Raw genomic sequence first — 18,385 nt, 5'->3', positions numbered from 1 at the left:
ATGATTGTAGACATATGGCTGTTAAGAAAAAAGGGCCAAAAAAATTCTTTTCTAGAAAATCAGCAATGTATTATACTAGACTTAATAGGCTTAAGGATAATTTTTAGGTTCTGTCATTAAAATATCTACTAAAAGTCAACTCAGCTCTAGATCTATGTATTTAAATATATAACACAAGACATCATATACCAAAGAGAACATATAACGTAGCTGTTACTACTAATGAATCAGAGCACCAATGATGAATTCAAACTGAGTTACCAGCTGTGTGACCTTGGACAAGTTACTTAACTTCTCTGACCCTTAATTTCCTCATCAATATAATGAAGGTAGTAACAATACCTACCTTGCAAAATTGTTATGATCCTTAGAGTAAATCCTCAAGAAATGTCAGCTGTATTATCTATGTATGGTATATATGCTAGTATAATTGCATATTATTTATATGTAGCTGTATAGAATTTTAGCTATAGAATGATACTTAGCATAGTACAGTAGTTAAGAACATAGCCCCACAGTACTCAACAAACAAAAACTAATGTTATTACAGAATACACATAATAGATGGAATGTAAGCATTCCAATAAATGGCATTGTCTCAGTTCATAAAAGATGAATTTTAAGTAGTTAGTAAATAAACTTAGAAAAAATCCAACTATATTATTACTTAAAGGAATAAATATTAAAACAATGAGATGCCACTTTTCATCTATTAAATTAGACAAAAAAGTTAAGATAATTCAGAATGTTGACAGGAAAAATTGTGGGTAGTTAATATACATAAGAGAAGTGGGACTTAGTTGGGAGACTAGCTCAATATTTATCATTTGGTACTAGATTTATTCATTCATTCATTCATTCACTCACTATTATTCATTCATTCATCCTCAAACAATGTTCTAGACATTTGAGATACGTCAATTAAAAACAGATTCCTGGGTGTCTGGGTGGCTCAGTCAGTTAAGCGACTGACTCTTGATTTTGGCTCAGGTCATGAGCTCACGGTTCTCGGCATTGAGCCCCGCATTGGGCTCTGCACTCACACTGGAGGACCTGCTTGGGATTCTCTCTCTCCCTCTCTCCACCCCTCTCTCACTCTCTCAATCTCTCTCAAAATAAATAAATAAACATTCAAAAAAACACACAAAGATTCCTGCCTTCAAGTTTACACTGTTATGGAGGAATTATATAAATAGTAAACATAATAAGTAATATATTATCTACCAGAAGATGATATGTTATTTTTTTAAAGAATGGTTTTAGGGTGCCTGGGTGGCTCAATCAGTTAAGCATACAACTTCGGCTCAGGTCATGATCTCATGGTTCCTGAGTTCCAGCCCACGTCTGTGCTGACAGCTCACAGCCTGGAGCCTGCTTTGGATCCTGTGTCTCCCTCTCTCTCTCTCTCTCTCTCTCTCTGCTCCTCCCACTCACACTCTGTCTCTGTCTCTGTCTCTCTCTCTCTCTCTCTCTCACCCTCTCTCAAGAATAAATAAAAGTTAAAAAAAATTTCTTTAAAGGATAGTAAGGGACACTGATTAATGGCAAATTGCAATTTTGTAGGAATAGGTCTTGTTAAGGAGGTAACTGAGCAAAGATCTGAAGAAGTGAGAGACTCTTAGGGGTATCCAGGAGAGACCGTCCCAGGCAGAAAGTTCAGTGCAAAGGCTCTGCTTATTTGTTCTAAATTGTGTGGATGTTGGGGATCGGAATGCTGCTGCAGCAATATTTTGGAGGTATCCCTTTATCCTCTTGAATTTTGGAATGAGAGACAAGGAGAGATTTGGACTAGAAATAATCCAGTTTTGGTGTGCTGGAGGAGCTTCTCTAAAACCAGTGGAACACAGTCCAGATATTAAAACTAGGAGATCCAGGTACTGCTCAGTGATCATCTCTGCTCTTAAGGGACATATTCTTGCCCTTATATTCTTGCTTTCCTGGTTCTTCTCAACAGTGGGTATATGCAGATATTGGCCTTTTCTTGCATACAGGGTCTTGCATACAGACTCCAGGGCTCAAGTCTGGAATTGTAGAGGAAATAAAAGAGCAAAACTACTAACATGTTTCATCCTAAGACATGCAGCCCAACTTTCTTAAAAGCAGAGAGTCTCTCATGTTGTCAACTCTGACATACCAGAATGCTTCATTCTAGTAGCATTTGGGATTAAACAAAGGCAATCAATTTGGTATTCAGTCTTGTTTCACCATCTCTGAGCAAATTTTCTTCAGAGCCCTGACGGGAAAGAAGCATTTGGTTTAACACCCAAATCTATTAGCTATGGTTCCCCAATCTACGAAAACAATAGGGATGGAAATAGTAGGGAGCAATGAGCAAGGCTGAAAGTATAGGAGATAAGATCAGAGAGGAAGGAGGCAGGCTTGAATAAAAGGAATGACACTATCTTATTGTATTCCATCCCTCCCCCCAGACCCCCCACTTAGAGTTTAAGCCTTTTTAAATTGGGTTTTCTGTTACCTGCAGTCAAAAGCATCCTAAGAGATACCTCATCTCTGGGATCTTTTGTCTTTAGTTCATCAGGTAATTCTCCTTCCACTGGAGGTACTGGATTTTATATGAAGGAAGGTGACATTTCCTCACAGTACTCCTATTTATGCTAGCTTTTACAGACCACAGGGAAATCCCTACCACTAAGGCAGATAAGAGCAAAACAGGAGTTCCATCCTCATCGAGACTGCTTGCAAGAAACAGGGACAGGAGATTCAGATAAAGAAAAGGGGTTTACTTAAGACTCCAGGATGCATGGAGCGCAGCTGGGTGGCTCAGTCAGTTAAGTGTCCAACTCTCAATTTCAGCTCAGGTCAGGATCTCACAGCTGTGAGACAGAGTTCTGCATGGGTTCCTTGCTGAGCGTGGAGACTGCTTAAGACTCTCTCTCTCCCTCTCCCTCTACCACTCCCCCCTGCTTGCACATGTGCATTCTCATTCTCTCTCTCTCTCTCTCTCTCTCTCTCTCTCTCTCAGAAATAAATAAATAAATAAGACACCAGGATGGGAACAGCACTGTTAGCACCTACTGGGAACCGGAGCTAAAGATTGGTTTCAGAGCATAGGTAGCTCTGGAGAGCTCAGCGGCTGTCCAGGGAGCAGCCTTGTAGTCTTCCCCCTAATGGGATTCAGTTATTTCCTAGGTCTCTTTGTTCCTGTTTCATTACTGTGCAGGAACTGCCCTTGTTTCATTACTGTGCAGTAAAACTGCATTTTACTTGAAAGACATGAGATGGGGTATATGATTGGCTCAATCCCCAGGGCACACCAAAAAGTGCAATATTGTTGACAACCGTGTAGGCTACTCAGAGATCAGATGTCCAGACATGGTCCATTTGACTGTGGGTCAGATAGGGTCTTATAGTATGGGATAAGGTTCTTTATTTAAGGCAACAGGGATGGATGAGTAAACAAATGAATGAACATCAAACCAACTCTGGTCAGGGCAGGTGATGACAGTTCCATCACATCCACTCTCTCTTTGTTGACAAGTAACATTTTACAGCCAAGGGGCCTGTATCCCCCTTGATCTCCTTAATACTTAACTTAAAAAATCATTTTTACTGCCTGCCTTTCTCTTGCAAGACTCACTCATTTGGAACATAAGTATCCTGACAGTTGCTTTTGTTTCCTTCTTCCCAGCCAAGCATCAAACTTCCGAAATTGGAACTCAATGGAGAATGCCCTGTGCAACCAGACAGGTTTCTGTTATCACCTCACTATCAGGGCAACATTATGACTTTCCTGGTTTTACCTTCATAAGCCCCTTCCTCAATTAGAAAATACATTTGAAAATATATGTGTTTATATACATAATTGTATTTTATGACTATGTTGGTATAAAATATATACAGATACAGACAGATACAGGCTGAATTCATGATGATACATTCATTTTTTCTTCAAATTTTAAAAGAAATTAAAATATTTTCATGGGGTCCTAAAAGTATCATGGACCCTAAGTACTGTGCCTCCTGCACCTCATGGATAATTTGGCCCTGCTTGCTATTAATCTTCTCAGGATCTCCTTTGCACAACCAAATTTTCATTACTTCCTTAGCTTCTTAAATAGTCTTGTCAATGGTCATCATGTCACAGAAACAAGCCAATCTTTTCTCTGAAAGTTTTAAAATTTACACATTTTAAGTTAAGGGTAATGATTTTCCTACGATACCAAGGAAATTCTGATGCCTCTATATCCTCATCTACATAATGAATATCATAACTATTTTATAGAATTAAATGAAGCATATAAGAAAAATTTGTAAACCATGAATCATTTTACAAAGGTCAGGTGTTAGTACCCTTTTTAAAAATTTTAACTTCAGAGGTGCCTGGGTGGCTCAGCTGGTTGAGTGTCCAGCTCTTGGTTTCGGGTCAGGACATGTATGATCTCACAGTTTCATGAGTTTGAGCCCCATGCCAGCACAGCAACTGCTTGGGACTCTCTCTCTCTCTCTCTCTCTCTCTCTCTTTCTCTCTCTCTCGCTCACTCTGGCGCCCCCCCCCCCCCCCCGCTCATGCTGTCTCTCTCAAAATAAATAAATAAACATATAATTTTCTTTTTTAATTTAACTGTGCCAACTCAATTTTATTTAGGGAAACTGTGGTTAAGAGACTCATAATGAGGAAACAAGAGAAATGGCCTTCCCTGATTGATTGCTGACTTCTGTTATTGAAGACAGCATAACTGTCAACTTGGTGCTACTTTTAGAACTAGGGGTACCTGGGTGGCTCAGTCGGAAGGTTTAGGCTCAGGTCATGATCTCACAGTTCGTGAGATAGAGCCCTACCTCTGGCTCTGCATTGACAGCTCGGAGCCTGCTTGAGATTTTCTCTCTCCCTCCCTCCCTCTCTCTCTGTCTCTGCCTCTTCCCGGCTCACACGCATGCTCTCTTTCAAAATAAATTAATTAAAAAAAAACAAAACTAAATGAGGCCCTTTTCTTTCTGCAACACATTGGTGTACTTAGTACTCTTCTTCAGAGTAGTAAGTAAACATTTCTTGCCCATCAGTCTTTCTTCTGAAGACCTTTGTAGTTGTACAGTACAAAAAGTGAATGCCTGGGTATCTTAATAGACTGAAGGGAAAATGAAATAAAGATTCCTCCCCCTTAGATGGCTCAGTGTAACACCATTCCTGGCAAAAATTCTTCTTCTCTTCTCTCATAAATCAAGACTGCTCTTAGATTAAGTGTATCAAGCTACTAAAGGAGACTTCTCATGCCTCATTTGGGATAAAGGCATCCTGGCCTTTTATCTTCCCACCAACCCAGGTTTTTAAACACAGAAGAACAAGAAATAACTCACTACCAATTTAAATGCATCATTTCAGAGAATCTTAAAACTGTTAAGAAACTTTACAATTCAACTAGGACAGCTCCCTCCCTTCATCACAAATATGTTGTGAGGCTTAAATAAAATGTGTGACTCACCAGGGCCCACCTCAGAGTAGGCACAAAGTGTTAGCTTCCTACCCTTGAAAGTTCTCTGGGCCTTTATTTTACGCAATCAGACATGGGAATTTCTGCACTCAGCTCCAGAAATATTATCCAAAAGCTTTGGGAGTGAAACTTTTTTTTTTTTAAGTTTATTTATTCTTGGGGCGCCTGGGTGGCTCAGTCGGTTAAGCGTCCAACTTCAGCTCAGGTCACGATCTCACGGTCCATGAGTTCAAGCCCCACGTCGGGCTCTGGGCTGATGGCTCGGAGCCTGGAGCCTGCTTCCGGTTCTGTGTCTCCCTCTCTCTCTGCCCCTCCCCCGTTCATGCTCTGTCTCTTTCTGTTTCAAAAATAAATAAACATTAAAAAAAAAAAAATTTATTCTTGAGACAGAGAGAACAAGCAGGGAAGGGACAGAGAGAGAGAGGGATAGAGGATCCAAAGCAGGCTTTTGTGCTGACAGCAGAGAGCCTGATGTGGGTCTTGAACTCATCAACCTTGAGATCATGACCTGAGCTGAAGTCAGATGCTTAACTGACTAAGCCACCCAGGCACCCCAGTGATGCCCTATTTTTAAGTTTATATTCAGTACTTACGGTTTTTCTATTTTTATTCCAATAACCAATTGCTCTTCTGATAAGCATTATAGAAAAATCAACTACTGCATTTCAGACCTACTAAAGAAAGCAGTGAAATGAGGAAATAATTCTTAACTAGAGTATCTGTTGTTGTTGTTGTTGTTGTTGTTGTTGTTGTTAAACTCTGGGACACAGAAAAACGTAAGATACGGTATTTGCTGGCATGCCATATTTGCTCTCATAGGAAATAAAGATCAGAAAGTAACATATTACCAATTTAAACGTACTATTTCAGAGAATCCTAAAACTAGAAGAAACTTTAGAAGTTCAATGAGGGCGAACTCCCTCCCTTTATCACAAATAAGTTGTAAAGTCTAAATGAGATGAGTGAATCATTTGTTTTTTTATATAACGCTTTCAAAAAAACTTCAGGGGTGCCTGGGTGGCTCAGTTGGCTGAGCGTCTGACTCTTGATTTCAGCTCAGTTCATGATCTCACAGTTCATAAGATTGAGTCCCCAAGTCCAGCTCTGTACTGACAGCACACAGCCTGCTTGGGATTCTCTAATTCTCTCCCCCTCCCCCTCTCATGCTTGCTTGTGTGTGCACACTCTCTCTCAAAATAAAAATAAACATTTAAAAAAACTTCAAATATCTTTAGACATTATTGTGTAATCAACATTATCTCCATTGTGGTATAGGGGAAATGTAAATCCACTGACTGTAATATAGGGGAAGGCAAACTTTTCCTATAAAAGACTGAGTAGTAAATGTTTTAGGTTTTGCAAGCCACATATGGCCTTTGTTGCATTTTCTTTTTCTTTTTGAAAAGACTCTTTAAAAATATAAAAATCATTCTTTTCTCACTGGCCATACAAAAGCAGATGGGCAAGATTTTCCCTTTGCAAGCCATAGTTTGCCGACTCCTGGACCAGACAGTAAAATAAGAGGTAATGTGTCAAATCAATTTATAAAACAATGATAAAATCAGGAACAGAATTTAAATCTTCAGATATCATTCAGCATATCATTCTACATCTATGAAATATCTCTACCTTACCTGAAACTCATCAAAACATAAGAGACATGCCTCTTCGCTGATTTCTTCAGCTATGGGAGCTATCGGATCATATGATTTAGCCATGAATCCCGGTTTCCTTTTTGGCAAACTCTGTTTAAGGCGGTGTATTCCTTTAATGGATAAAATTAAACACAAATCAAATATTGTATTAATAGTCCATTTTAGACAACTATAACATATCTTTTAAATCTCTAAATGAAATCTTAGCGTAAACATAAAAATTACGTGTAAATGCCACATAAAATCAAATGTGATTATTGAAAATTGGTTGCACTTTCTCTACCTCAAAATAAGTTGTTCACATATTAATGCATTCCCATGGCTGTAAGGACACTTTGTAGTCATTCCATCCCCCCTCTTTTCAATCACTTCAGAGATGACAAATGATAGGCTAGATGACAAGATGGTAACTAGATGGATCAACAGATCAGTCTTACTGCTGAGGACTTCAGAGATGGAGGCAGAGGAGGTGATCCTGCCCTACGTCTAGCATACATAATCAGGATGCTTCCTGGTCTCTAGCCAGTCCCACTTCACTCATTATATGTGTACTAAATGCTGAAAGTATTAGAAGAAAAATACAATGTTCCCGCCCTGGTGACGTTAGTATAGCTGGTAGACAAGTAATGCAAAATGACATAACTTAAGAACACCAACAAAGCAGGGCGCCTGAGTGGCACAGTTGGTTGAGCGTCTGATTCTTCATTTTGGCTCAGGTCATAGTCTCAGGACTGTGAAATCGAGCCCCAACTGAGGCTCCCTGTTGAGCACGGAGTCTGCTTAAAATACCCTCCTCCTTCTCCCTCAGCTCCTCCCCCACTTGCACACACTCCCTCACACACAGAACTCGCTCTCAAAAAATAAAAATAAAAAATTTTTTAAAAAGGAACGTTGACAAACAATAAAGCACGCCTACAAGTACATGAATGCCTACATGCTAAGGTAACACAGAGGAAAGGACCTAATCAAGAACAACTTCTCCAAATAAGTGAGTTTTTAACATTTCTTATTGACCTTTAGTAGAAGGAGAAAATACCTGACCTTCATATAGTAACCTCTCTTCTCTTATTGGGAAGTACTGATTTTGAATCTGTCTTTAGGATCAACTCTAAATACACTACAAATCATTTCAATATAGCACAAAACAAATGAAACCAAATAAAACCTTACTTTAAGCAAAATCTAATATTTTAAAAGATTAAAAGATTAAGAATTTTAAAGGATGAAGAAAAGTATTTTGTAGTGTTTGTCCACTTAAAAACCCCTTCTTTTAGATCATTTAACTTACTTTCATGAACATCTAGCATGAAACCATGAAAATGAACCCGTTTCTTCCTCTTCATTTCCACATAAGCATAAAACATGTCCATCACCATTGTTTTCCCTGTACCTTAAAAAAAAAAAAAAAACTATTAAACAGTATGTACTGATTGCTCTAATGATTGTTCATTAGCTTTGGGATAATGAAACCACACTCTTCTACTGGAAAGCTTAAGACTATGTTACTTTTTTAGAAAGGAGTGTTTATTTTTTATGTTAAACCAGCTAAAAATAAAATGTTGACATTGCTCTTTTCTGTTAAAATCCTGTTATTAGGAAATATGACATCTAGTTAACATTACAGGGGCTATTTCTCCCAGAGAATTATGTAAATAAACTGGTAATATTTGCAGATTATTCATCCTTCAGTTTCTCTTCCAAAAGACATCAATATGAATAAAATAACTTTATCAATTAAATAAATATTTATGGCTTTATTGGGCCATACGCATGAGGAGTGGTCTTAGGCACTATGGGAAATTTGAAAAAAAAAATTAAAAAAAAAGAAGAGATTAGTATCTAACATAAATTCTGAAAATAAATAATACATGTATGTTAGAGCTGGAGAATTGCCAATAGAACACTTTTTCTGTAGGTTTATCTTTATTTCTTCTTGCACATCCTACAGGATTTCCTTTATAAATGTTGATATTATCTTCTCTTTAAGTTTTTTATTTTAATTCCAGTAAACACACAGAGTTAAATTAGTTTCAGGTATACAATACAGTGATTCAACAATTTTATACATCACCTGGAACTCATCATGACAAGCACACTCCTTAATCCCCATCACCTAGTTTATTTCACACATCCCTCCACCACTTCTGCCCTGGTAACCATCAGGTTCTCCATAGTTAAGAGTCTCTTTCTCCGTTTGTCTTTTTTTCCCCCTTTGTTTGTTTTGTTTCAGCTTTTTAAGAAAGTGTTCTTAAAATGTAACACTTTCTTAAAAAGCTCAGCACCTAAGTCTTTCAAAATGAGGCCTACTTGAAGAAATTCTAATATAGTTAACCCTTATAATTTAATTACCTAATATTCAACACACCAAAATTTTTTTTTTGTATTTCATTCTTTATTTTATTTTTTTTTTAATATATGAAATTTATTGTCAAACTGGTTTCCATACAACACCCAGTGCTCATCCCAAAAGGTGCCCTCCTCAATACCCATCACCCACCCTCCCCTCCCTCCCACCCCCCAACAACCCTCAGTTTGTTCTCAGTTTTTAAGAGTCTCTTAAGAGTTGTTCTCAGTTTTAAGAGTCTCTTATGCTTTGGCTCTCTCCCACTCTAACCTCTTTTTTTTTTTTTTTCTTCCCCTCCGAAATTTTTTTAATTTTTTTTTAACGTTTATTTATTTTTGAGACAGAGAGAGACAGAGCATGAACAGGGGAGGGTCACAGAGAGAGAGAGAGAGACACAGAATCTGAAACAGGCTCCAGGCTCTGAGCTGTCAGCACAGAGCCCAACACGGGGCTCAAACCCACGAACCACGAGATCATGACCTGAGCCGAAGAAGTCGGATGCTTAACCAACTGAGCCACCCAGGCGCCCCTCAACACACCGAAATTTTTAATCACTGTGATTGCTTTAGTAATCAAAGAATCACATTCAACAAAGTATGCACAGAAAGTCTTATTCCCTCACAGGAAGCCCAGAGCTCTGGGGACACTGGTGGCACTCGAGCTGGGTTCAGACCCAGCATTCCTCAGCAGGCCCAGCCAGGCCAGGCTGGTGCTCTCTCTCACCCTCACCACTTTCTCCACCACCACTCTACCACAGTGCCCATCCTCTCTTTGCAGGAGCTACGCGTATTGATAGGCAGCTAAGGTTGTAAAATCTGAGCCTTAAATCTATTTGGCTTTCCTCCACTTCACATGACTTTGAACCTATGCCACTGGAATTACCAGAAAGTTTTTTGTATATGAAAGTACAATTCACCAAACACATTTGGTCACTAATAAAGAGATCAATTAGATTTAAAAATAATTTTTTGTAAAACCATTCAGTATAACATTTCTTGATACAGTAAGTGGCAGATTTTAAATCATTACATTTATGCAAAAAATAAAGTTTCAAACTCTGCTGCATGAAGCACAGTATACTTGTAGATCCAGAAAAAAAGTCATGAATTATCTAACCAAAAATGTGAATAATATACATTTGAATGCAATCTTTGTGCTAACACTTTAAAAAACAGACTTAACAACACCATCATATAAAACGTTTCTGGAAATAAAAGCAAAAAAAAAAAATCAAAAAGAAAAAAATGATAAATTAGGCTACATGAACTTCAACCTTCTGAATATCAAAATCACTATAAATAAAATTAATATCTTTATTTATACAATCAATATATTGTTACTGAACACCATGTGTGAGGCCCTATCGTGCCTCAGGACCTAGTAGTAAACAAAACGGACAAAAATCCCAGCCTTCATGAAACTTTAAAGATTGACCTTACATATCTTTAAAATATAAAAAGCTCTTAAAAACTACAATGGAATTGTGTATTTTGTTTTGTTCTGTTTTGTGGTCTGTCCTAAATCTCTTCCTTCTGCAAACTTCTCTACTTAGCATGATTCTATGAGGGTATTAATCACAGGATGGGCCAATCAAAAATACCCCGTTATCATATACACTGTGGTTGGCCCTGCAATCGGCATGTACCTAGGTTAGGTCAGTGTTATCCAGGGGCAGTCAATATAGGTTCTGAGAATGACCATCATCTCTTTTCTTTCTGAAAGAGCAACCTAGAAAATTCCAGAAATCTTTTCTATAACTGCAAAAAATTGTGACCAACAATGAATCCAATGACAAACCTGTGAACAAGAATGAAGCCAAAAAGGAAAGCAGGACAAAAAAGATGAAGGAAAAGGGAAATGGAGGGAAAGGGAGAGAGATCCCTAACACATTATTTAAGATAGTAAATATAGATCTACCCTCAGTTCAATCAACTTAATTCATTCAACTTAATAATTATTATTAATTAATTAATTATTCAACCGAATAATTAAACCAACCTTTAAATTCCTCCTCTGGTTCAGCTAACTCAACTGCCTTTTTTTCCCTGCTACAACTGAAAGAGTACTAAACAGTACAGACTCAAGAGGGGAAAGAAAAAAACAGATGATCAATGAGCAAAAAAAAAATATGAGTATTCAAATGACACAAAAAATACAAATACATAGCTTTAAACATATTTTTAAAAGTTTAATTCTACCAGAAATAAAAAGGAATACAAATTAAAACACCAATTATACAACATTTTTATACTGGTGACGATGTAGGAAAACAAGCACTCCGATACACTTCTGGTGGTAGTATAAAACCAGCCCTCCTGGGGGCGCCTGGGTGACTCAGTCGGTTAAGACTCTAGGTTTCGGCTCGGGTCATGATCTCACAGTTGATGAGCTTGAGCCCCACGTTGGGCTCTGCGCTGACAGTGCAGAGCCTGCCTGGGATTCTCTCTTTCCCTCTCTCTGCCCGTTCCCCGCTTGTACATGTTCTCTCTCTCTCTCTCTCTCTCACACACACACACACACATACACAATAAATAAATAAAATTAAAATAAACAAAAAAATCCTTTCTGGAAGTCAGTTTGGCAGTATCCATCAAAAGATAAGTATTTAAAAATACTCAGAACCAAAATCAATAGTATAAGGAGATTTTTTTCCCCTAAATTACTTCAAAGCTCAGTCAAATCCCAATCAAACTCAACTTAGGGGGGCGCCTGGTTGCCCAGTCAGATGAGCGTCCGGCTTCAGCTCAGATCATGATCCCACGGTTCGTGAGTTCAAGCCCGGCATCGGGCTCTGTGCTGACAACTCAGAGCCTGGAGCCTGTTATTGATTGTGTCTCCCTCTGTCTCTACTCCTCCCCTGCTCGTGTTCTCCCTCCTTCCCTTCCTCTCTCTCTCTCTCTCTCTCTCTCAAAAATAAATAAACATTTAAAAATATCAATTTAGGAATAACTTGACAACATGACCCTAAAGTCAATCTCTTGGTAAAAAAAAATAAATAAAAAATAAACAAATGCCTATCAACAGGAAACTGGTTAAGTGAATTGTGAAATGTTCATATAATAAAATATTATACCCAGTAAAATGAATGAGGTAAATCTATATGTTCTGATATGGCATGATATCTAAGACCCATGATTAATTAGAAAAAAATAAAGCACTTAACATTTGAGTAAAACAAAACACCCACATTTTTAAAAATTCTGCTGAGCAGTTAATTTCTTTTAAAAAGATGTCAAAAATGTTCTGAAACAAGATAAGTAGCAAGTAATAGAGATGGGGGGGGCAAAGACAGGAAGAAGAGAAACTACATAATACAAATATATTATGAAATTAGAGAAATTATATTTGAGTGGTACTGAATTTTTTAAAAAATCAACTAAACCAATTAAGCAGATCTGAGTATATATAAGAGTGTATATGAAAAAAAAAACAGTAATTGCTAAAGACAAATGCTCAACCATTTGCAAAAAATAAAACTAGATCTCTACCATCACATTTCACACCAAAATTATTTCCAGATGAATCCAAGGTGCTAACAAATATGAAAGACCCAGCAGATAATATGTGTGAACATTTGTATCACCTTGGAGCAAGAAAAGCTTGGCAATGTGTACCAAGAAAATGAAAACATTTGAGAGACTATGTGAGAGTAACTGGTTCCAGACTTGCCATCCCAATGTAAACAACTAGAAAACGGGATGAGATACATGAAACTAATGTTTTCAGACACTGGAAAATAACAGTACAAGACTCTGATCCATGACGGAAGGAAAAAACAAGATGAGCCCTAGATCACTCCAGCTTTTGGCTTGGAGGCACCCTCCAGACTGCTGAACAGAACGGAGGAATCCAAGCAAAACACCCACGACTGGCTGAGATGGGTTGAGAGAGATCAGAATTAGGAGTCCCACAGAGGTGAAATTTGCAAGGCAAAGTGCCAGGGAAAAGGAAGCTATGAAAGAGCTCCAGAAATCAACATGAGGGTATTCTTGAGTCTTTGGCTGAATACTAGCTGCTCATGTGTAGGGTGATCCTCTACGATGTGAGGCAAAGAATGGCCACCAGGGAACTGTAAGATGAACAATTTCCAGAGATACTGAACTCATACGACTTGAATGAATGTCCAAAGAATTACGCTGAGAAAGAAAAAAAAAAAAAAAAAAAAGGCCAATCTCATGAGGTTACATACTATGCCATTTATGTAACATTTTTGTAATGTCAGAATCTTAGGAATGGAGAACAGATTCGTGGTTTCCAGGACTTAGAAACAATGGGTGACTAGGTATGGTTATAAAATTATGAGCAATACAAGGGACTCTTGCGGTGACAGAATGTGTAGTCCCTTGACTGTGGTGGTGGATACATGAACCACCAGGTGATAAATTATATAGAACTAAATACACACATACATAAATGAGTACAAGTAAAACAAGAAATTTGAATGAGATCAGTGAATTGTATCAATGTCATTCTGTTTGTGATATTTATACTGTAGTCTTTGTACAATGTTACCTTTGGGGAGAAATGAGTAACATGTACACAGATACCTCCATTATTACTTCTTACTAGTATATGTAAATTTATTAATTATCTTAATAAAAATTTCAATTAAAAACACCTTCAAATAAATTGAGCTGGCATGTAAGTAACTTAACCCCCTGCCAAAATAAAATTTAACATATAAAAACCATATAATCATCACACTTGAAAAAAACTCAACACACGTTTATGATCAAATCTCTCAGCAAACTAGGAAAAGCAGCATACTTTCAAACACATAAAGGACAAATACAAAAGAAACCTACAATGAAAAGATGCTCGATATCACTAATCATTTGAGAAATGCACGATGAGATACCACTTCACACTCATTGGGATGACTATTACTTTTTGAAGAAGAAAATAACAGGGCGCCTTAGTGACTCAGTTTGTGAGATTGAGCCCTGCATCCAGCTCCGCCCTGAGCATGGAGCCTGCTTAAGATTCTCTCTCTACCTCTCCATCTGTCCCTCCCCCACTCATGCTTGCATTCTCTCATAAATAAATAAATAAATAAATAAATAAATAAATAAAATTTATATGGAAATGCAAAAGCCATAGAATAGCCAAAACAATCTTGAAAAAGACAAAGTTGGAAGACTCTCACACTATACCACAGGGATGCATCAGCAAGATCCAGGTTGTAGGAAATCCTACCAGACAAATCGGTTTATATATGTATGTATGTAACATTATACATGCATTACATATGTTGCATATATATGAATAGCCTGAATTTTGCTGATGCATTTCTGTGGTATGATGTGAGACACACACACACTCACACACACACACACACAGACTAAAGACTTAACAATATCACATTGAAAACAGAAACGTTTATGATATAATTAGAAATCTGAGTAACTGAATACTTAATGAAATTTAAAATGTTAATATGAAAATGGTATGGCTTATATATACTTAATTCTACTTATTTTGTATTTGTTCTCTTATTAATTTCTACCAATATCTATTTTTTTCTCTACTTCTAACAGAGACTAGTAAATATACCCAAGTAATTATTAATATTTGACTTTCCTCAGCACCTAAGAGTGTTTAGGGAGAATAGGAGGAAAATGTTAAGTTCATGACACTAACAAAAAAAGGAAAGAAATGGTAGCAAAGATCTTTCTAAAATGTTAAATTCTTTAAATGTGTCTATGATAAGCACCATTAGATTTAGTATGGGTGGGCAAGAGCCTGTGTATGGTAGAATTTCAGAGATGTTAAAAGACGTCTCTGCCCAGGGGGCACCTGGGTGTCTCAGTCGGTTGAGTGTCCGGCTTTGGCTCAGGTCATGATCTCGCAGTTGACGAGTTCGAGCCCCACGTCGGGCTCTGTGCTGATGGCTCTGAGCCTGGAGCCTGCCTCAGATTCTGTGTCTCTCTCTCTCTCCGCCCCTCCCCCGCTCATGCTCTCTCTGTCTCAAAAATAAATAAACATTAAAAAAACAAAAAAAGATTTGTCTGCTCAAAATCACCAACTGGCCAGCTGAATCACTACAGTTCTATTTCATATACTAAGTTTCAGTGAAATTCTAACTCTCAGAAGACTCTCTTTAAATGCAAATGTTCTGGAACGGTAACCCATTAATCCAATGGAACCCATTAAAAACTTAAAAAGTAGTGGTGCCTGGTGGCTTAGTTAAGTGTCTCACCTTGGCTCAGGTCATGATCTTGCAGTTCATGGGTTCAAGCCCCATGTCGAGCTCTGTGCTGACAGCTGGAGCCTGCTTCGGATTCTGTGTCTCCCTCTCTCTGCCCCTCTCCCACTTGTGCTGTGTGTGTGTGTGTGTGTGTGTGTGTGTGTGTGTGTGTCTAAAATAAATATTTAAAAATTTTAACAAAAAACTTAAAAAGTAGTTTAGAATAGTTTAGATTAAAAACAGCTTAGAAATAGTTCAGAAGTTTAGCTAGAAGGCTAGAAGATCTTGGAATAATATGAGTCCAACCAGGTAAGTTTAACTAGTGGAGGAGAAAGCTGTGTCTCATGGAAGATCCAGCACGAGAAATCCTAATGCCCAAAGAGATGAAACAGCAGGAACAAACCCTAGAATGCCAACAGCTCAGAGCCTGAACCCTGATTCAGATTCTGTGTCTCCCTCTCTCTCTGTTCTTCCCCTACTTGCACTGTCTCTCTGTCTCTCAAAAATAAATAAAGATTTAAAATTTTTTTAAAAAAACTGCCTCTATAACCAGAATTATTTTTTCACAGAATAGAATAGAAAATATCAAAATGTACCACATGTAAGGGTAAGTTTTCTTTCATGAAACTATTTTTCAGGGTGTGTGTGTGTACATATGTGTGCACACACACACACTCACATGTACGTCAGAATGTAAAAATATTTTTTTACTGTAGGTTATGTTCAAAAAACATTTCTAGAGCCATCACAAGAGTCTGTAAGTTTCGGGTGAGCAAAGACTGTGTCTGCTTTTACTGACCACCACCATCTGCAGAAACAACACGGTGCCTGGCACACAGCAGACACTTGTCAAGTGAACGCAAGAATGAAGACAGATGTTGAAAAAACGTGGGGAAGAAACCAACAATAAATTTTATCTACCTCACAATTTTGCTTTGGTCTCTGCAGTATCCTAAATAAAACCTTGTATTTTTCTCAAGAGAAGATTCTTATAAAACCTAAAACCCTTTTAAGTTCTAACTTTCAAGCCTATATAGTTATGAAGCCAAAAAGGACTACTCAAGCGCTAGCCCCCCTTCCCCACGGTGCCCTTTTCACAGCCAATCTTCCTGCTAAAGGAGCTGGGGGTGGTGTCCTCCATCACTGCCCCAAGCCCAGAGTTTTGCTTCCCAGCTCCTAATCCTAAAACCAGCCTGCCTTTTGACTGATGAAATTATCAATGTGAAGCAGGTGAGGTTAAACCAGGAGGCAGCAGAAAAGGGACTGATAAATAAAAACCTCCTTTGATTCTCTCCAAATGTACCAGGGAAATCAACAACCTGCCATCACCACTGCAGTCTGCTAGCCAGAGCTGAAACCCAAGAAAGCCAACTGCAGGGTAAGAATGAAGCCACAAAACACTCCTGGGGCGTCATTTAAGCATCCAACTTCGGCTCAGGTCATGATCTCGCGTTCGTGAGTTTGAGCCCCACATCCAGCTCTGTGCTGACAGCTCAGAGCCTGGAGCTTGCTTCCAAATCTGTGACTCCCTCTCTCTCTGCCCCTCTACCAGTCATACTCTGTCTCTCAAAAAATAAATAAATTTAACATTAATAAAACATTTATATAAATATAACATTTAACATATTTATAAAAAATTTTATAAAAAAAACACTCCTATTGCAGCTTTTGCCTTCTGCAGATGTGCTAATAAGCATTTTATTAGTGAAAATGAATGAAAATTACTGAATCAAATCTACTGGGGCTCCCTGGATTGAGGATCCATCTGAGTCAGTCATCTCCACATGAGTAGAAAGAAGCATGCGTGACAGAGCCTAGGGCAAGTGCAGAAATAAGGAAGGGAAGGGGGTGCTATGACACAGACCTCTCTTTGTCATGAGTCTCTCTGAAACTGAACACCTGTTTCCCAGGTCTAAAAAAAGGAAAATAGTAACAAAAAAGAGCTTGGGAGAGCATTCTGAGGCTATTCTCCCAGCCAGAGAACGCCCTCAAACTGAGAATTGACCTATCTTTTACTACCTGTTTTTGTAAGTATCCTAAACTAAACTGAGTATAGCCACCAAAATGTTCATCTTCCTTCCTATTTTAGAATTCCTTTCTCTTCCCCTCTCTACGCTATAAAGATGTTCTTAACCAAAGGTTGCCACACACCCAGCTCTGTGAACATCCCATGTTATCACATCTTCTCCAATTCCTTCAAGCACTCGGACGAATGACGCTTGTTATACCTCCCTTCAATTTGTTAGCATATGGCTGTATTTTCCAAACTAAAATGCAGTAACTTTTATAGGTTTTGGGGTTTTTTTTTAAAAGCCCTTTTGCAGAAGTAGAAACAGTTGTGCTTTACGAACCATCTCCATTTATGGGTAAGTGGTTAAGGTAACAGGAGAAACAAAGATGTTGATTTTAGCAATGACTAAACGTGAAAGTGAAGGTATAGGAAGTAAATGTTCTCCAAAGAGGCAAAGAATAAGAGATGACCACAGAATGAGAACAGTACCCAAAGGTGTAGACACATAAAACTGTGGAATAAATTGCTTTGTAAATAAGCCTTTGGAATAAATTGCTTTCTAAATAAGAAATAAGCATATGCTATTCTTAAAAATACCAATTAGTCAATGAACTAAGAAAAAGAATAGCTTGGGGGCGCCTGGCTGGCTTGGTCAGAAGAGCGTACAACTCTTGATCTTGGCGCTGTTAGTTTAAGCCCCATGGTGAGTGTAGAGATTACTTTACAATCTAAAAAAAA

General features: G+C 38.0%; 1 protein-coding gene across 2 annotated transcripts in view; it reads right to left on the bottom strand.

Moving 5' to 3' along the window:
• AFG1L (AFG1 like ATPase) overlaps positions 1-18,385 on the bottom strand; it is a 203,560-nt gene that overhangs the window by 126,826 nt on the left and 58,349 nt on the right. For both annotated transcript variants that reach the window (XM_040474323.1, XM_040474322.1), the window contains exons 5-6: positions 8,394-8,495; positions 7,085-7,215 (exon numbers count right to left, since the gene is read on the bottom strand). In XM_040474323.1, the coding sequence (XP_040330257.1) occupies positions 7,085-7,215; positions 8,394-8,495 (233 nt within the window). The remainder of the gene's footprint in view (positions 1-7,084; positions 7,216-8,393; positions 8,496-18,385) is intronic.

This window comes from Herpailurus yagouaroundi, unplaced genomic scaffold (genome assembly GCF_014898765.1).
Source record: "Herpailurus yagouaroundi ecotype Mexico unplaced genomic scaffold, PumYag 139, whole genome shotgun sequence".
Lineage (NCBI taxonomy): Eukaryota > Metazoa > Chordata > Mammalia > Carnivora > Felidae > Herpailurus > Herpailurus yagouaroundi.
This window is presented reverse-complemented; position numbering and strand designations above follow the sequence as displayed.